General features: G+C 41.5%; 1 protein-coding gene across 2 annotated transcripts; it reads right to left on the reverse strand.

Moving 5' to 3' along the window:
* srrm2 (serine/arginine repetitive matrix 2) lies at positions 1 to 17,652 on the reverse strand. 2 transcript variants are annotated; one of them, XM_036560748.1, is made up of 14 exons: positions 17,427 to 17,652; positions 15,595 to 15,849; positions 13,520 to 13,615; positions 11,725 to 11,910; positions 10,693 to 10,782; positions 10,501 to 10,566; positions 9,448 to 9,477; positions 9,244 to 9,357; positions 8,948 to 9,080; positions 4,665 to 6,745; positions 3,469 to 4,188; positions 2,579 to 2,647; positions 2,268 to 2,378; positions 1 to 563 (listed from the first exon to the last, which is right to left on the reverse strand). In XM_036560748.1, the coding sequence occupies exons 2-14, from the start codon at positions 15,840 to 15,842 to the stop codon at positions 521 to 523; spliced, it is 3,987 nt and encodes a 1,328-aa protein (XP_036416641.1). In that variant the 5' UTR covers positions 15,843 to 15,849; positions 17,427 to 17,652; the 3' UTR covers positions 1 to 520. The 2 variants fall into 2 exon arrangements, with proteins under 2 accessions (XP_036416641.1, XP_036416640.1); XM_036560747.1 differs by having other exon boundaries at positions 8,948 to 9,083.
* Between the last annotated feature and the right edge of the window lie 2,973 nt (positions 17,653 to 20,625).

A 20,625-nucleotide genomic window follows, 5' to 3' on the forward strand; every position in this document is an offset into this window, starting at 1 on the left:
GAAGATACAACCTTTTTTTATTCATTTTTTTTGCACAAAGAGAAACAAAAAGATTAGGGTCTACTCACAGACATGTAAGCAGGACACTGTCCTTTCAGATAACAATTACAAGTGTTTATCTACATTCAGAACACTGCAGCAGGGCAGAGAGAAGCTCTGGTCTCGTGTGTGTTTGTGACGTGTGATTGGATAAACGGTGTTCGGCATCTGTTGGCACAGAACAGTAAGTGACATGTAGGTGGCTCTACTTCTCTCTCTGCTTGCATTTGAATTACATTATAATAAAAGTCAAAATAAAGGAGTCCCCGGTGATACGTCTGAGTGCCAAAAAACAGGGATCTCTGAGATGTTTCCTCCAGTTCGCGGCTCATGTGTCGTCAAAATTAATGAAGCATCTGCTTCTGCTTCACATCTTCTTAAAGCGTCATGTGGTACTCCGGGTGGGGACGGGGAAAAAGAACCGAGGGGGGAAAAAAAATTACAAAGGAAGTTGATGTACAGCTAAATGCAACTGTTTTCTTTATTTTCTCCTCCTGTTGTTGGGAGATCTGCTTCTGGACCTCCTGGAAAAAAAGGGAGAAAGAAAAGAGGTAAATGAAGCGCATTAAAGCCTTAAGAAACTGCTAAACTGAAATTTAATAAAGCTTTTAAACAAGAACATTACAACAGTGTAATGACAAACACAGCACTAAACTTACCATTTGCACAGCTTTACAGATGTTACATTTCTGCAACTATTCTTGTTCTGTGATGTTCTGTACAATTTTATTATATAATTAAATTATACAATAGGTTTTAATTGGTACGCGTCCTCAGACCTTCATACTAGTATTTTTATCTGCCTATGTACAGATATCCACACTTCTCAGCTCTTAGTATTCATTATCCTTTACTCTATCTACTGTATTTTTATTTTAATTTGCCAAATACTTGTTAACAGTCCGTGCTTGTCTGGTCTGTTTAGTATGTTACGTGCATGTGTGCACTTACCAACATAAATTACTTGTATGAGCAGCACGTTTGGCGAAATAAAGTGATTCTGGTTCGGATTCTGAATCTGATCCGTCACTTGGGGTGGAAAATACCTGAGTACCTGTACTTTGTTACTATTCCACAGGTACCATAGTTACCTGTGAAATAATGATACTGAAACTGTATACTTCCTCCTCAATTTAGCTGTATCCAATTCCACCTACTAGTTGGGACTCCCCCAATCACACGATACCACCAGCACCAGGAGGACGAAGGCTAACACAGGCTTCCCCTGAGACCTGTGAAGCTCTACTGCATCTTTTCAAACTGCTGCTAACAGAACATCACTGGACAGCCAAACGCGTTTAGAGGAAAGCGCCCACCATCAGATCTGTTACGTCAGCTAACAGACGCCTGCGCTGACTTGCATCACGTTTTTTCTGGGTGATGGGGGAGACAGGGGGCGCCTTATTACCCACACAGAGAGCGAGGCCAATTGTGCTCACTTGGACTCCCGGCCACGGATGGCAGTGGCATCACCAGGGATCGAACTTGCGATCGCTTAGACGGCTGCACCACTCAGGAGCCCAAAAATCCATACTTGTTAATAAGAAATACTTGCCTGGAGATTCCATGCATTTCAATTTATCATTTTTAAACATCCAACCAGTGAAATGATACTGCACAGAACTATGTTAGTCTGTCTCAGGGTCAATATCAGTACCAATTAGTCCATCAGTCACTGAACCAAACTCCACCAAACACAGAACCCATTCAATGTTCTGCTAAAATGTTTACTTGTCTCTTTTACATACTGAAGGTTTTACTTTAACTCAAATAACTTCTAATTGAGTAAGATTGACAAAGTACTTTCACTTAAGTACAATTTCTCTGTACATTTTTTATTTTTCGGTATCTTTCTCTACTGAATACAACAACCCTGGTGACCTGCTTGATCAGACATATGCTAAAGTCTTCCCCCTATTGGACACTTCTGCAATGTTTAACAGAAATTTGGAAAGGCATTTTTCAAATATACCCTCAAAGTGTCAGTATTTACATTTTTAACTGAATAAAACCAACAATAACTACCTGTAATTCTCGCAACAGGTCTAAGGTTTGTGCAGTATATGTTACTCATGTGTTACTCAATATGCATCAGTGGAAAACACCTTTACAAGCTGCAACAAAATTCTGCACCTAGTGAACTCGTGGCCAGGCTTCGAGCAGACAAACACGCATTGAATGCAGCTTTAAGACTTTCTACAACATAAACTGACAAACTTGTCACCCACCTTCGAGGGGGAGGGGAGCGGGCGGTCCTGCGCTGCCTGGCAGGGGGAGAATAGCTGAGTGACCTGGAGTCTCTCAGCGAATCGGCTGGAACTCTCGGCCGACGAGGTGGACTGAGAGGAAAGAACAAAACCAGCATAAAACAGATGCACCACTGGGCACTGTGTGTGTGTGTGTTTGGGGGAGGTGATGGGGGAACAGTAGCCTTATAGAGGTGAGGAAAAAGTGAACAGCATAATATGCATTGCGAGATATGAAATATAATATCATAATACTGTGAGAATATAGCATATATAGTAATATATCATGGCACCTTTTCGTCTCTTCTTTCTCACTTTCTGATGAGGATGAGGAAGAGTGTCTACTTGCTGCTTTATCAGGCCTGCAAGACAAGTGAAAACATCAGAGAAAGAATAAAGGACAACCAGAAAATTAGCCCCTAATTTAATTTACAGATCAGTCCATCTGTTTATATCATTGTTACAACTTATTCACTACCAAGAGTGTTATAACTCCGTTTGATTCAGGTTTTTTGGATAATCAGTGAATCACGCAGTCTTAAATTTCAACATGATGTATTCTGGCACGATTACAGTTATCTAAAATTATATATATATATATATATATATATATAAAAAAAATAAAAAAATATATATATGTGTAAAAAAAAAAAAATCTCCATTTTCAAAATAACCAAAATCTTTGTTTACACCAGCATTTTGGAAAATCTCTCCGTCCAAAAGAGAAAAATAACTCAAAAACGCTCACGAGCATTTCAGCTCACCAGAGGGCAGTAATACCTCATAAAATCTGATGTCAAACAACTCAAGAACAATGTGAGGATGTGTATGGCTCAAAAGAAAAGTGCGTTGCAAAGCTAGAGCAGAGATTTCCTAACAAAGCAGCACAGCGAAGGCTACTCCTTGCTGCCGTGGGGTCATTTATGTTATGGAGTTCTTCCTGCTTTACACTCCATCCATCCTGGAGTGTTTTCCAAAACAGTGTAAACTGTAGTGAAACAGAAAATAACACACAAAGCAGGATTTTTCTGACTCAAAATTATATTTCTGCCAAAAAATGACCTCACAGCTTTTCAAATACTAGTGTAATAGGTTAATCAGTGTAATAGGTCTAACAGGTTGCATTTAAATTAACGCAGGTGAATCACCACCTTCAATTAATCCTTACACCCCTATAACTCACCCTTTCCCTTTCTCTGTCTCTGAGTCAGAGCTCTCTGACGATGAGGAGGATGATGAAGAGGACGAGGAAGAAGATGAGCTGGAGCTGCTCCTGCTGTTCTTCCGCTGTGCTGCAGTATCCTTCTCTGGTCTTCCATTCACTGCGTTCTCTCCTCTGATTGGTTGCCTTTGGTTTGGAGCTGCTGGTGATTGCCCTCTAGATCTCCCCCTTGATGCCTCCCTCGTCTCTGATTGGCTGACAGCTGGTGACCTGGATCTCTGAGGCTGGTCTCCTGAGCGGGACCTGCGGCCAGACTGGTTTGGAGGGCAGCGTGTATCTCGAGTTTGAGGAGGAGAAGTTGAATGAGACCTGTACCTTTTTTCTGACTCACTAATCTCTTCTCTGTCCTTCTGTGAATCAGGTTTCATCCCTTTCTCTCCGGTCGGCTTCCTCTGAGGAGACGGTGAGGATGAGGAGGATGAACTGGAGGAGGAGGAGGACGTGGAGGAGGAAGAGGGAGAGCGGCGTGGGGGTGATTTTGCTTTCTTTTCTCTCTCTTTTTCACGCTCTCTCTCCCGCTCTCTCTGCTGCTCACGCTCCTTCTCTTGCTCACGGGTTTTCTCCCTCTCTCTTTCCTTCTCCATCTCCCTCTCCCTTTCTCGCTCTCGCTCTCGTTCTCTTTCTCTGGACCGTGACCGGCTGCTTCTACGCCAGTGGGCGGGAGAAGGTGAACGACGTGACCTGGGTAAAGAAAAAAAAAAAATAGGTATAAGAAGAGTAATAAATTATTATCATGAGAAAACTATCCACTTGTTTTTCATCTAATTTTCAGATGTTATTGAATAACACCACTTTCAGAAACGAATAACTTCTGGCAAAATTTTAAGAGTTTTGTCTACACGCCCAAAAATTTAAGTAATCAAACTAAAACTAAAAAACCAAAAAAAAATCAAACTTGACATAATTAGACAGGCAAAAATGCCAAATAAATGGTTTCTTCCTCCATAAACCTACTTTTATTTTCTTATGTTGTATTTCATCATTTTTGTTTTGCACAACAGTGAAAGGTGTTTTTGTAATTTAGTATTTTCTTTTCTGCTTAAAAACCATGTCAGTTTACACAGCAGCAGCTTTACTGAATTACATTTTATGTCCATTTTGTTCAGCCATATCCCTTTAATAAAAACCACAGAAAATCCCTGGTCTTAGTCTCTTACCTGTACGGGGGGCTTCGTCTACGTGGGCTTCGAGACCTGCTGCTTCTCGTCTTCCTCTCTCTGGAGCGCTCTCGCTCTCTCTCCCTGTCTCCCGCCCTCCCTCTATCTCTCTCCCTCTCTCTGAGGCGCTCCCGGCTGTTCTCCCGGCGTGAGCGAGGTGAGACGCGGGGCGGCGAGGGTCTCCTGCCCCTCCGCCTTGGGCTGGGGGAGCGTGGGGGCTCCTGATACTGCCGGGGCGGCGTGTGGCGAGCAGGGGAACGGGAACGGGGCGACACTCGTTTACTCTGGGACTCGTCATCCCTGCCTCTAGCCTTTGGTGAAAGCGGCGGAGACAAATCCCGTCTTCTTTCACTCGGTCTGTTCCTGTCTCTGCTTGGCGAGAAGCGAGCCGGTTCACGTTCGAGCTCTGAAGGAGTGTACCGGTTCTTGTAGTCTCTGTGCCTTTCGGGTTCCTTGCTTTGGGTCCTGGTGGTCTGTTGAGGACTGTACCTGCCTCGCTCTCTGTCTCTGCTTTGTACTGGAGGTGACCGAGGAGGGCTGGAGCTTTCTGTAGGCGTGTACCTCTCTTTACCTCGATCCCTCTCTTTCTCTGCTCCTCGATCCCTCTGAGCTGGTCTCGGAGGGGAACTTGACGACACTGGCCTTCTGTCCCTGTCCGGCTCTCTGCTTCGCTTGTCCCTTTCCTCTTCTCTACTGGACGAAGCACGGTCCTGCTGAGCCGACACACTTTCCTGCTCTGTTGGAGTGTATCTGTCCTTCCCTCTCTCTTTATCCACATCATTTCCTTCTTTCTCCTTTTCCCTCCGAGCCACAGCCTGAGCTATGAGGGTGTGAGGCACCAGTGTACCGTAGCCGCTGTTTTCGCTCGACACGTCCTTGTTTTTCTCCTTTTCGTCGTCAGATGATGAAGACGATGATGAAGAGGAGGAAGAAGAAGAGGAGGAGGAGGATGAGGATGAACTGTCACTGTCACTATCACTACTATCACTACTGCTGCTATTACTATTACTGCTGCTGCTGCTGCTGCTGCTGCTGCTCGTAGCCTTGGGTTTGCTTTTCTTTTCTGGCTTGTCTTTTTCCCGCTCTTGCTCCTTTGTCTGCTGTTTCTCCCTCTCCTTCTCTTGCGGGCTCTTTTCCTTCGTTCTTCCCAGCTTATCATCCCCTTCCCTCATCCCTTTCTCCTTTCTTTCCGTCTCTGCCATGGCCTTTTCTCTGTTCGTCCTCCTTTCGGCCTCAACGTCTCTTCCAGAGCGTCTCTCTTCGGAGTGTTTGTCGTTGGAGGACCTGGACACTTCTCTCTCTTTTTCTCTGTCATTCTCTCGCTCTTTTCTCCTCTCTTCCTGCCTCCTTGCTTCCTCCCGTTCCCTTTCCCTCACTCGCTCCTTTTCTCTCTGTTCTTCTCGCTCTCTCTCCTTAACTCGTTCTCTCTCGCGCTCCGCCTCTTTTTGCCTTCCGTTTGAGTACGGCGAGCGCCGGGCCGGCGAGGTGGAGTCACCGGAGCGGTTTCGGCCCCTTTCTTTACCTTTATCACTCTCTCTCGTTCTATCGTCTTTCCGACTCGGTGCGGCGTCTCTATCTCTGTCTTTCTGTCTGTCCGTCTCTCTTCCTCCATCTCTGTCTCTTCCTCCGTCTCTCTCCCGGTGTCTGTCTGAAGGAGCTGCGAGGGAAGGCCCTTTGTCTTTGTCTCTGCTGCGTTCTCTCCGTGCTCTGTCCTTCTGCGGCGAAGGTGATGGGGATGATGACGAGTCGTGTCGTTTTTGTGGTTTGTCCTTCTTCCTCCTCTCATCCTCGCGCTCCTTCTCTACACTCCTCTGCCTCCTGTCTTTCTGACGTTTGGGAGACGGAGAACGAGATGAGGAGTCGTGTCTTTTTCTTTGAGGGGCCTTTTCTCTGTCCCGCTCCTCGCTCCGTGCTCTTCTGTCCCGCGGTTGTTTCGGGGGTGGAGACGGGGATGAGGAATCGTGCCGCCCTCTCTGGGGTTTTTCTTTTGCTCGCTCCTTTTCTCGATCCTTTTCCCGCTCTCGATCTCTTTCTCTGTCCCTCTTGTTCCGCTCAGGGGACCTGGAATGTCTTGGAGATCTCTGAAAACGAGAGTAAAAACATTAGCTTGATAAACCATCTTGGCTCAAGGGTATGTAGTATATTACTGTCCAGTTGCGCCGCCTAGCCAGGAGAATGATGATAGGAGCAGAAAATACTGACTGAGAGGCTGCACTTCACAGACCTGCAGCACCTTTCTCCAATAATATCTGGCTGCAGAGCCACAGTTTCACGCCAGCAGTTTCACTCCCACAGGATCAAGCCAGTGGCGTTCAGCGCATGCGCCGACAATTGTGGTTTTTCTTAGCGAACTTTAGGGTAATCAACATTACAGTTGTTGTATGTGGGTTTCCAATACATTTGCTTTGGGCTAACGTTATATTCTAATGTTTTAGGCTAAAACAAACTTTGGTTTGAACGCATATAGAGATTCTCTGGGTAAAATAATGGGTTATGTACACATATAGCTCAATCAGCTTACCCTTAATACGAGGGCTTTATGTGTACGCTTACATTACATGCACAGGAATAAAACTTTACCTTAACCAAGCTTAAACTGAGCATAATATTAAGCTTTATGCTAAAATAAACTTTAGTTTTTGAACTCAACCATTAAAAGAAACAATCAAGTGTTTTCTTCTGGTTTCTGATGGTTTCATAATGTGTTTTGGCTTATGGTTCAACCGGTTACGAGTGGTTGATTCAAATATGAATGTGACGCTCGTAACGCTCAACTTTCCTATACGGACTTTGTTTACAAGGCACAATCTCTCTGTCCTTTCCTTCTCTGTCCTTCTCCTTTTCTCTAGTAACCCGTTTCAACGCAACAGGTAATGTGGCTACAGAGAAGCTGATTAAAGCGGTGAAATTTTTTTTTACCCTACAACTTTTAAGTTAACTTTGCAATTAGTTTAAATTGACAGTGCTGTAGGTATAAGAAATAACACGTTAACAGATCAATTTAGCCATTTTTTAAAAAAAACAAAGCTTACCATGTGACAGCAGTTACTGTTACGATAAGCTATTATTATTATTAGCTTTTTTGCTTTTATTAACTCAAACTCAATTATTTAAGCCCTCATTTATGTTCAGTGAGAGAAACATTCTGTGCTAATTGGCTGCAGCAGTGCTGCCTCGTCGCTACAGGATGTTCTGAAGCTAGACATCATAATAACAGGGCTTATTTAAAAAAATACTACACAGAAGACAGATCATGAGACAAATATGATTACTTTTGTCCATCTTTAACGTTGTAGACGTCAATTTTCTGACATGTAAAACTTCCATCTGGATTGACAATCATGGCAGATGGTAACTATGGGCGACTTGTAATACCGTCGTGATCAGCTCAAGCCCAAATACATCCATTTATGGTGTGACTAAGTCACAAAGGCTAATAGGGCTGACAAAAAATGGAAGCTAGCAATCCTTTCTAAAGCACGTCAGTTCAAAAATCAAATTTACAAAGTTTTCCCAAAATGTGGATTACATTTAATCATATTTAACCAAAAAGTGGATCAGCTAAGATATGTTTTATTGTACAATGTTTGCTGCCATGTTGCATTGTTAAAGAATATCTGAGCTCTAAACACAGTCATACAGAAGCTTGAAGGCGTACTCTGTTAGTATAAATGATCTGTACAACAAAAATTGTACTCTAAACAGATGTTTAACGGTCAAATCATGGTTTGGACTCTCCAAGACCCTAAAAAGTCCAAGGAGCAAATCTGTAGCCACAGTCCAACCCAAGACAAAGTGAGGATCTCTATTCACCTCTTATGTAAAAGTAGGCGCAGCACTTTCAGTTGTAAAAATAGTCCAAAGTTTAAAAAACGTGCCCGCTCTAAATGTCTTGCCAAGAGCCAACAAGTCTTCATCATTTTTGCCCTGGATTCAGTGCCCTGCCTCCACACACACATACTTGTGATCCACCCCCTAACCTTGGACCAGTACTAATCGAGGGTGGATGTACTCTTTAAGCAGCTGCAAACAGACTTGCCTATGTGGTTTCCTCACACTGTATGACACGCTGTCATCTATAAACATGGACTTAAGTGTGTTGCATATCTAACCCGAGTAGCAGCCAACCTGAAGCCTGAATATTGTCCATATTTTTGTCCAATTTTACAGACAAACATACAAACATCACATCATACTGTGATGGCATTTTAAACTGAAGTGTCCCTTTAATAACATACTGGCATTTAAGCATTGCTTCTGATATGGCTTCGCTCTTTTCTTACCTCTCTTATCTCCATCCTTTCTAGGCTTTCCTGACGGCCATGGGCCCTTCGATCAGGAGACCTGCCCCTGCTCCTCTCCTCTTTTCTGGATACAGCTGCATTCTGCTGCCTTTCCCTTAACGGGGCTGGTGACCTGCTGAAAAGAAAAAGGAGTATGTCAATGGAAAAATAAAAACCTGGAAAGTTATTAAAGTTATTCTATATTGTTACTTAAATTCTGACATTCCTATTTTGTATTTTTTCATCTCACATCTTATTTGTATGATCAGTATGACCTTTTTAGTGACACCTCATACCTGTGTGCTGAACTGGACGATGCACTGCGCTGCTTGCGGCTCTTTGTGGGTGGAGGAGTCTCGTTATTGCTGTCTTTCCTCTTTCTCTTCGACACCTGTTTGTCCTCGGATGAACTGAAATGAAAAAAAATGAGACCACAGAGATTAATTTACAAAACACACTTGAGAAATAAACCGATTCTTCTTTAAGAAGGAATGACTCACCTTGCTTGGTCACTCTGTACTGATGCTTCCCTACATAAAAATAAGACAAACAGATACGAAACATAAATAAAGACTGTCTTGAAAACAGGACCCAACACTAGAGAACGTGACTATGCATCACCATAATATTAGTAATACATAAATTTGGCCAATACTGCATTACACCGATCAGGCATAACATTATGTCCTTGTTTCTACGCTCATTGTCCATTTTATCAGCTCCACTTACTATATAGGCGCACTTTGTAGTTCTACAGTTACAGACTGTAGTCCATCTGTTTCTCTGCATACTTTTTTAGCCCCCTTTTACCCTGTTCTTCAGTGGTCAGGACCCCCATGGACCCTCACAGAGCAGGTACTATTTGGGTGGAGGATCATTCTCAGCACTGCAGTAACACTGACGTGGTGGTGGTGTGTTAGTGTGTGTTGTGCTGGTCTGAGTGGATCAGACACAGCAGTGCTGCTGGAGTTTTTAAACACCTCAGTGTCACTGCTGGACTGAGAATAGTCCACCAACCAAAAATATCCAGCCAACAGCGTCCTGTGACCACTGATGAAGGACTAGAGGATGACCAACACAAACTGTGCAGCAGCAGATGAGCTGTCGTCTCTGACTTTACATCTACAAGGTGGACTGACAAGGTAGGAGTGTCTAACAGAGTGGACAGTGAGTGGACACAGTGTTTAAAAACTCCAGCAGCACTGCTGTGTCTGATCCACTCAGACCAGCACAACACACACTAACACACCACCACCACGTCAGTGTTACTGCAGTGCTGAGAATGATCCACCACCCAATAGTTCCTGCTCTGTGAGGGTCCACTGGGGTCCTGACCACTGAAGAACAGGGTAAAAGGGGGCTAACAAAGTATCAGAGAAACAGATGGACTACAGTCTGTAACTGTAGAACTACAAAGTGCACCTATACAGTAAGTGGAGCTGATAAAATGGACAATGAGTGTAGAAACAAGGAGATGGTCATAATGTTATAATGTTATGCCTGATCGGTGTAAATTTGGTCAATACTGCACATGGGCTGAACCATTAGCGTACTTTTTCTTTTTCTTCTTCTTGTTCTTTTTCTTCTCTCTTCGAGGAGAAGGTGAGGGACTTTGTGAGCTGAGAGAGAATGAGAAAGAAAGAAACAAAGAGAACACAAAGATCACAGCAGGATCAAAACACAAATGTTGGCATGTATGATCCCAGACCAAATGAGTTATTCTTCTATCTCCCACACTCTTTTACCTGTCTCTGCTTTTGTTTTTCTTCCGTTTCTTTTTCCGGCTCTGTTTCCGAGTAGATGATGAATCTGATTCATCAGTGTCTTCTATTATCCTGTAAAGAAAAACAGAAAAGTGCAGCTTAAAATAGAGCTTGGAGGAAAAAACTAAATACTGAACTACACAACAGACCGAGAGATAATGACAAAGCAGCTACACTAAGTCCGTAATCTCTAACACTCAGTGTCCTCCAATAACCTGCCTCGGTCCCAATCCACTCTACTACACCCAATTCAAGACAGCCTTACTGGCTTGACGGTCCATCTGCCTCAGGTAACTTCACTGTAGGACCACACCACCATTTTAAATGACTGGAAGGATCAAAATGCTTTACAAATTAATGTAACAACACTTTTTAAAATCCTAATCTAACTTCTAATTTGATTTTTAATTTAATGATTTTTAAAATTTAATTTCTAATTTAATGATTTTTTAAATTTAATTTCTAATTTAATGATTTTTTAAATTTAATTTCTAATTTGATTTTTAATTTAATGATTTTCTCTTTTAAATCTAGTTTTATTCATGTTTTTATTTTCTATTCTTGTTTATTTTAAAACAACTCTGACTCTGTATTCTCATTTTTTAACCCTTTAATGTCTTCACCAAGAAAAAAAGCAATGTAAATCTTAACGAAAACAGTGTTTTTTTTGTTTTGTTTTTTTTTCATTTTTTTGACCCCACAGTTTTTAAAACATTCACATCTACCAAACTGTTAAGATGGCACCTTGCGGCAAAATCAGAACATATATAGAGGCTCAAAATGTGCTCTACCAAAAGGCTGAGCAGATCATTAAAGGACAGCAGTGCATGAAAGATGCTATATAAATAAACTTGGCTTGCCTTTGCAAATTAACACAAGAACAGCCATCAGAAAACAGAAACGAACCGTTTCACTGTGTTTCTGTGTAACATAACCGACAATATACTTTATATTGATACATACAAATTGTGCTACACGCGCATTCATATATCTTCTGCAGCAAAATCCACTCACTGATATTTCTGCTGCTGCAGTCTCTCCCGTTCCAGCCTCTCCTGCTCTCTCTTCTCTTTCTCTCGCTCTTTTCTATCGGGGTGGAACGAGGAGCCGTCCACGTAGTCCGAGCCGATGCCAAAGGCTTCCCTCAGCCGGTCGTTCTTCTGCTGGTTAGCGGCAGCGAGCGCGTGGGTCTCAGTCACACTGACGGGGAAAGAAGGAGAAAGCAAGAAAGATTTTATAATTATTGGGGTGATTAAAGGTAGCATACAATGCTAATATACATAACGTGGAGTTGACTAGATCATGTTAGCTGCTTGACTAAGCCTAACTCTTGCGAGCTATTTAGTGCTAATTGTGGTTGTGCCATCAGAACACCTGTCTGGGCATATAACAGGAATACTTAAACATATGATGGAGTTTTAACAGAGGGCGGTATGGCAACCCTGTCATATAGTTTGCTATGTAAAGCTGAGGAAAGAGTCTAGAGAAGTATGTTGTTTTAAGCTCTTAAAGCTTTGGCACTAAGACCATGTAACCTATACAGAAAAAGTCATGTTGTGGGAGCCTAGGATGGCAACAGGAATAAACACTTAAGCCATCAAAAAAAAATAGAAAACATAACTATATCAGAATCATAAATTACATTTTCCCCAAAGCACCAACTAGGAATCAATAACTAACACTACCTTTTGGTAATGCAACAACGTTAAGAAGGCACCTACTAGCACAAAGGGGTACAGTGCTCCCTACATTCTCATAAATAAAGGTTCTAAACTGTCACTGGGGCAGTGCCCCTCTTGTCACTGGGGTGGTCCCCTCAAGGTACCTTTAGTCAGGGAACATAACTGTACCATAATCCACTGAGATGATATTGTCTAAGCTGTACTGACTCCACACACCCCGTCTCGTCTCCAGGCTTTTTATTGTTTTGCTTTTAAAACATTCGGTTATGAAAAAGGTCCAAATACGAACTTTTCACCTGGAAAAACTTATTTAAGGTTCACAATCAGACACCAAAACCACTGTTGTACCTTTGAGGGGACATTTACATTGTTTGTATCTTGATGAATGAAAAAGAAGTACCTTCATAGCACCTTTATTTCTAACAGTGTACTAACAAACAGCTGTGTTTCTGCAACGTCTGGGGGCCGATTCACAAGTGTCTTCAGAAAATCTTAAACAGGCTTTTTTCCATAGCATCGTACTTAAAATGAAAAAAATTATCCAAGAAGTATTCTGCTAAGAACATTTTAGAAATCTTAAAAAGTGGTATTCTTGAAGATTGTTCTTACATATGGTAACCATACTGTTGTCTTGGACTATAAGAGCAAATAGGCAAGCCACTGCAACTTCTAAGGAGCGTCATAAATTATCATGGTTGAAATCGACCACGTTTTACGACGATATCGGTGATCATATTTCCCAAGATGATTTCCCCCAACTTCATTTCTAGTGCTTGCTTGATGAAATGTTTTTAACGTTTTGTTTGATTTTTCTTTTGCCCCTGACTGAGCAGATGAAACTGAACTGTCCATAAAAATAATGTTTGAGAAATTGTGCTTTTTTATGTTTGTTGGTTTTGTGTTTGTTTTTTTGAGGGGTGACTTAAGAACACTCTTAGGTTTGTCTTAGGCTTTTTTCTTAGGAAAGCTTCTGTTAATCTGGTCCCTTATTTGAGTTTAAATGCATCTTTGATGAGTATTCAATTAGTATTGGCAGCCAGTATATCTCATAAAAGCTGTACCTGACAAAACTAGCAAATTTTCCATATATCTGTTCACTGAAATGAAGCAGTCATATTAACACTCACGCTGCTTTCTCTGTAGGTGGCGGAGGGGGTTCCTGTTTCTCCTGCAGCATCAAACGGAAACTGCTGACCTTCTCCTCAATCTCCTCTGCAGAGTACCTGCCAAAGGGGAAAGATTAAGAGTGCAACATCACCAAACTCGAATACGCCAAAATTCGCCACTTATCGACATAAGGACAACATATAATCTGGATCCGCAACTAGACTCGCTCACTTAGGGAAAAATCTGAGAAATTACAGTAACTGAAGTTGCTACATCGAGAAAACTATGGCTGGGAGTCCAAGAGAACACAGATGGTCCTGTTTTCTGAAGAGAAAAGATGGCTTAGTTCCCATTTCCTTGTCAATCAAAGTGGTGCTGATCAATCAAAGGTATCTGTTAGGTCATATACATGCTCTCCTTACGCACAGCCAACTGTTTTACAATATTATATGAGCAGAAGTTGCAGTGACCAGCTTCAAGTGTACAGCAGGGACTTTAACAGCAATTAAATGGGTATTAAATGGGAATCCCCATAAAGTTGATGGGGTAATTTAACAGTACGAGATCCAGCAAAATTTTGGTAAATTACAAGGAAGTTTGTGTGAAGAGACGGCAATGCATTACTGGGAAATACAGTGACGTCTAGAATGCAGCTGCCAAAGTGGAGCATTTCTCCCTTTCACTGTTCTTTCGGTTTCGTTTTACCACAAAGCCTGAACATTACTGGTAAAGGTACCACAGTAATATCCTGTGTTTTGTGTGGAAAAGGGCTTTAGATCATACTAAGTCCCATTTAATCCAATAAGAAGTTGCATTGTACAACTTCGTCATATCACCTACATTAAGAGTGCACTATTCGTTTAAAACACGTCGTACGCGTGTCAAACGGCACACTGGTAGGATAGACTGGGACCCTGAAATCGAGCTAATGTTAGCATGGTGGCAAATTCATTTCATTCTGTTGTCGTTTTAAACCAGCCTAGCTCTGATCAGCTAGAGGAACACAGTTGTATGCATAAAAAGAATAAAACAAACCCATGTAAATTACATGTTTAGTTGACTTTCTAAGTGAAACTGAGTTAACATAAGATGTGCCATAACATTTGCACAGCCCACATTTTATGTTTTCTTTTTCAAGATGTTTTGCCAGCTTGTCCAACTTCTCAACCATTGCGACGTAAGAGGGCATCTGAGGGTGAAGCATGGATAGGTCCACTGGTGACGACGAGAAAATAAAAAGAAAAAAATTTTACCTGGCAATTCAATTTGGTATCCACTGAAGACAATGTCACCTTGTCTTTAACTAAAGATCAACCAAAACTATCACATTCTGCTGAAATTTAACTCTTAGAAACCCAGATTTTTTGGGAATTCTTTGGGTATTAAGTATTTACATGTGACAGTCACACGTGTCATATGTTGTTATTTTCAGGAGACACTAGGTTGGTCAGATATGCCATTATTTGACATGTAAATGATAACAGAAATTTAATAACTATAAATTTGGGTCATTTCTGATCAAAAATGTATCTAATGCCTGCAAAATTTTGTATATTTTTTTCTTATAGGGATCTTGAAAACAAGCTGCACCTCAGACACCTCTTCAGAAACTGTTAGTCTGGAGTGTCTGTAAGCTGAAAGTGCAAGAATGTTGATGGTGATTTATTCAATTGATTATTATGAGTAAAAATGAACAATTAGCGTAAGGCGGACATGTTTGTTATTGATTTTCTATCCTCTTGGATTCAGGCTGAGTGCTAAAACGCTGATACACAGCAAGACAGTCTTTATTTTTTGAATTACAAATTGAGTTGCATATTTAAGTTGAATGTAGTACATTCTATCAAATTTGACCCTAAACCCCAACAACAGCTTCAACCCAAAAACTAAACCTGACTCTAACCATGTTTCAGATAATTCGTTAGCAAGTAAAGTATTCGTAGATAATTTATTAGGAACTATCCAAAAAAAAGTGGGACCCAATTTTAGGGATGGAACTTTTCTGAACAGTCACCGACAAACAGCAAATCCAGTCTCAGGATCATTTTGATCCGTCTTGAGATGAAGGGACAATGCAGGCCAAAGACGACCTTACCCTTGCTCCTCCATCATGTCCTGAAGCTCAGCACATTTGACCTCCAGCTGTCTCTTCCTCTGGTGCTCCAGGATGTCTGCGTTGGGCTGCCGGTTGAGCTGGCTCTCCAGCCGCTCTCGCTCCTTCTCATCCTTCACTCCTCCACGCTCGTCTCTGCTGCGTTTGGAACGGATGCTGGAAAGGTTCCGCTGTACGTAGCCGTTGGTGCCACTGCCTCGCGGCGTGGTCAGTCCAATACCGTTATACATCTCTTCTCTGGAGAAAGAGGAAAAGAGAAGGTACAGAATAGATGTTAGACACTTCTCAGATGATGATACGTCTAGAAGTGAATTGCAGATGCATTAAAATATCACTAACTAATGTTTATGGCTGAAAAAATACAGGCTAAAGTCATATCTAACGAACAGTCCATCTCCTTCTAACTGTTACTCATTTCACACAGCCGAGATTTTACTGTCTGAACACTGCAGCCGCTGCTAGGAGTTAACAGCCTTATATGTTCCACCCAGTCAGCTAAAACGTTCTGCCTCTCTTCCACTTTTCAACAGGTGTGGCAGACTTTATGCCAGCAAAGGTACCATTACCAGCCTATATGGCTTACAGCTGTAATGGGAACACTTAAAGGGGAATGCCACAGATTTTCCAAAATTTTTGCATAATTCCATTGTTGCGATATAAACAGTCATTCAGAGAGGTTTGATGTGAAATGGTTCGTTGTAGAAAAAGTTACAAACTCTTTACAGTGGTGGTGATGGGAACCAGGGGTCTCCATGTCTACAACACGAATACTACCATCTTATTTACTATCCAAAAAATAACAAATATAAAAATAAAACTCACCAGTGAGTCTTTCTAGTTTTTACATGTGATGCTAATGATGATGATAAAATAGTGGTAAATCTGACAAAAGTTCATTTTCTTTGAGGACTATTTTGCCTCACAACGCCCTGCATGTACCCCTCCACCCTGAATCGATTCAAAGAAATGGATTAAAATAAGTTTCAGGCCAAACCTTTATCACAAAACTATCATAGGACAACGTCTCATGCATCAGGGAGCGTAAACCACTCTGAATGAGTTTGTTTACATCTTAACTGACCACTAAATTATGCAGAAATGTGTCCTCGAACAGAATTACGGCGGCTGGCCCAAAATAAACTCAAATTTCAGCCAAACTTTGAAGAACTGAGCTTAAACCAAGTAACGTGGTGGACTGAACGTAAGCCTGAATGGACTAGGTTGATCTGGATAGTCTGCCAGTTTGCCAATAAACGACACGCTTATACTTGAGCCTTAATGACCAAAGGCTAATTATCCGTCAGTTTGGGAAAGCAGACAGATACAGCCAGTTAATGCCATTAGCTGCCCAACCAGCATGGCCAGTTATTAGTAATGGCATCTATGGTCATATGGTCAGCACAGCGCGTGAGAAAACACGAACATGGTCAAACTCTTTCACTGAAATGCAACAAATACAAATTAACCTTCAAGAAAGAAGCATCGTAACAGGAAAGTCCTTCATTTGGATAGAAAAGAAAAATCACTGGTGGTCTGAATGTTGGCTAAATCTGGCCTCAGCAGCAAGGCCACAACTAACTTAGCTTTAATTAGCTACCAGCTAACAGTCCCACCGCGTTCTGGAGAAAATTAAGCAAAGCCAACTGTTTATCTGGAATATATCGCATATTAATCAGCAGTGACGAACGAAATGTTTTTATTTTCGTGACAAATTAAAAAAAAAACGGGCTGCCAAAGCGCCCAGCTAACGCTAATCCTGCGCATGTCTGCTAACGACAAGTTAGCTAGCCGGCTAACACAGCTAACCTGCGTACCTCTTTGTTCCTCGTTAACGGAGAAAACGAGAACTGGCGCTTCTTCGCAGGCGGCCAACAAGCAGCCGAAGGAGACTCGATGAAAAATACTGACGCGATTAAAGCCAACAGTTCGCTAAAATCCCACCGAGGTGCGTAACGTTCGGGCTGCAGTGAAGAAAATATCGTCACTGGAACGTCACGCGATAAGACGCGCCGAGATCATGAACTACATTTCCCACAATTCTGCCTTCCGGCGCTTACGCTGCCTCCAAGTCCTGTCGAAAACCACCACAAACCGTCGCATTTACTAATGGGAAACTCGGATTTTTCAATGAGCCCAGAGCTTAAATCTACATACCTAGACGCTGTGTTGAGTCTACTGGACTGCGTTCAGTACCATTACAGAGCGTCAGTTTAAGAAAGATACTGTCCAAAATTACTCTATTTCAAGAATATTGCTTTCAGAAAGAGGGATAGGATTATATAACGGAGGGAACGCAGCGATCCACACTCTTGTTTGTGTGATGTTTAGTTAGATATGGTCGTGTGGTTGGTGAAGCACAGAGAACATAATGATGTGTTTTTCCTCTGGTTTTATATTAAGCTTATTTCATTTTATATTTTATTCAGAGGATCTTAACTTTATGTAGTAGTTATTTATTTACAATGATGGTTAATGCTTGTAGTTATAGCATTCCCTAATCCGTGTAGATAGTCGTAATAGATTAACGTTAGCACCTTCATACACGAAGCTGAAGTTAGCTTCTTATTTGCCAGCTTCTTGTTCGGATTTTCCCGTTCCACCTTAAATGGTGCAGCTTCAGGTACCAGAAAGTGACTGCTGCGCCATTTAAGGTTTGAGTACATATATTTCGCATATTAAGGACAAATATTGGTATTTTATTCACTATCCATGTTGCTATGTGTCTTCTGATTGTTTATGTAATGTTAATAAAGATAAAACTTGAAATCCGTTTTCTTAGCGGACTATTTTGCCTCACAAAGTTCTGAATCTGCCTGTCTTTAAAATATGTTTTACGTACAAATCATACCTTATATCGCTCGTTGAATATTCTCTCTCAGACGTCAGGTGGCATTTTCATAACCATGTCATCTAATAACCCTCCGTGAGAGAGGATTTATGGGTATTACACTCTTTAGACGTCTGGTTCCGAGTCCAACTGCTGCGAACTATCCTGACTCTGCAAGTTTCACGGAGAACTCTGAATAACTTTGACGTCATCATAACTTAATTATGCAGTACGTTTTCAATATAAAACGTCAGGATTCCCTTTTATGTTGTAATACACAACAGAGATTTACGTGGTATTTGATAAATCGGGTATGCACTTAAAAAAGATGGTTCTTTAGTAAAGTAAATGGTTGTATGTATAACCAAGAACACTGGAAGAACCCTTCCCATGATTAAAGGGTTCTTTGCCTCATGAAAGGGTTCTTCACATTGATGGAGAACGTGCTGTAGATGGTTCTGTGTAAAACCTTTTTGAAAAGTGTGCTTTGCAGCAGGGTTTCTCAACCACTGGGCCGAGGACCACAAGTGGGCCGCGAAGCACCCCTTGATGGTCCTTGGACCCATACTGAGGGGGGCCAGTGGTCTGTAGTGGGCCTGTGATGGCACTTTGTCATAAAAATAAGTGATAAAATATTTGACTTCACAATAAAAAAAGGAATATAAAAGGTTTGTCAGTTAATAATATTAACACAAGCTTCACAATAACAAAGGCAGCTTTGTCCATTTTTTGCCCTTTGCATCTTGAAACACCTGAACTGTATATTCTGCTAATATTTAATGTTCACTAATACACATCACATATTACAAGAGTAGCCCCCACATATCACAGTGTTGAAAATTTCCCAAAAATGACATCCTTTTTAAGCAAAAACATTGAGTTTTGTTTTCTTGTAGGCCTTCCTGCTTTCTAGTGATAAACAGGTGGGCCTTGAGGTGGAAAAGGTTAAGAACCCCTGCTATAAAGCACCCAAAAGGGTTCTTCTCTTGTCACAAGCTTTACATCGTAACAACAGAAAAACTCTTTTTGGTGCTGCATCGAACCCTTTTCAAAAAGGTTCTGTAAAGAACCATCTACAGCAAATTCTTATGAACTCTTTCATGATGCAAAGAACGCTTTAATCATGCAAAGGGTTTTTTGATTGTTCATGGTTGTTTATAGAACCACTTTCTTTACTAAAGAACCCTCGAAAACCACCTTTTTAAGCGTATAGTATAACGATTTTTATGTATACAGAAAAATGAGATGTGGTTGGAAATGTTTTTATTTAATATAAAACAAATCTCACATAATATAAAGAAAAACCCAAAATAGTCACATATTATACAACAGTTAGTTCAGGCCACGCAAGCTGATTGGTTGAGAAGTGTTCTAGCTGCTGTTATTTCACCATAACATCACGTTTTTTTCACAAACACTGTATCACTCTGCTCAGAAGCCGCTGCTAAGCAACGACTTTGACAGCTGTAGGAGACGCTCAAGCCATTTGAACGTTTTTACTTCTTACTTTGAGCAGAAACAGAAAATGGACACTTTTAAGATCACATTTGACCGACAGCCGATTTGGTCAGACTCTGAAGATGAGACGACACTAAATTCCCAAACTGTCATCACCACTGAGCAGCTTTTCAGTCGGCAGCTGTGACAGAAGAACAGCTAAACAACCTGGAATCAGCCAGAAATGAACCCAATACCGTTCGCCAAACTAAATGGCTGTAAGACGCTTTACAGACTGGTTGGAACAAAACATGAATATTGATCTGGCAAAACTTGACAAAACTGAGCTAAACTTGATATTGCAGCAGTTTTGTGGCTCAGTCTGATTTGGTGAGACTCCATGTTTGGCAAATGGTATTGGGTTCATTTCTGGCTGATTCCAGGTTGCTTAGCTGTTCTTCTGTCACAGCTGCCGACTGAAAAGCTGCTCAGTGGTGATGACAGTTTGGGAATTTAGTGTAAGGAGCTGGAGAACGAACTGCCGGCTGTGCAGCGAGTGAGCGGAGCTCGTTACTCTGACGTAGCAACGAGCTGCTTGTTAAGGAACTATAATTTGGCGGAAGGAACTGCAAACATTAAAACATATTAAACGCCGCGTTCACGGCCCAGTTTATTAATTTATTACTTTATTTATTTCACTGTTGTATAAAAGCAGTAGAATACTCGACAAGTGTGTTATCGCTATAACT

The sequence above is a fragment of the Colossoma macropomum genome, unplaced genomic scaffold (assembly GCF_904425465.1).
Source record: "Colossoma macropomum unplaced genomic scaffold, Colossoma_macropomum, whole genome shotgun sequence".
NCBI lineage: Eukaryota > Metazoa > Chordata > Actinopteri > Characiformes > Serrasalmidae > Colossoma > Colossoma macropomum.

Bases quoted from the DNA above. Each gene is read 5' to 3' on its own strand.
- srrm2 (XM_036560747.1), bottom strand. From the start codon at position 15,842: ATGTATAACGGTATTGGACTGACCACGCCGCGAGGCAGTGGCACCAAC. The intron at 13,616-15,594 runs GTAAGGTCGTCT...CCCCTTTGGCAG, and splicing joins GACATGATGGAGGAGCAAGG to GTACTCTGCAGAGGAGATTG. The intron at 10,783-11,724 runs GTGAGTGGATTT...TTTTCTTTACAG, and splicing joins CTGCAGCAGCAGAAATATCA to GATAATAGAAGACACTGATG.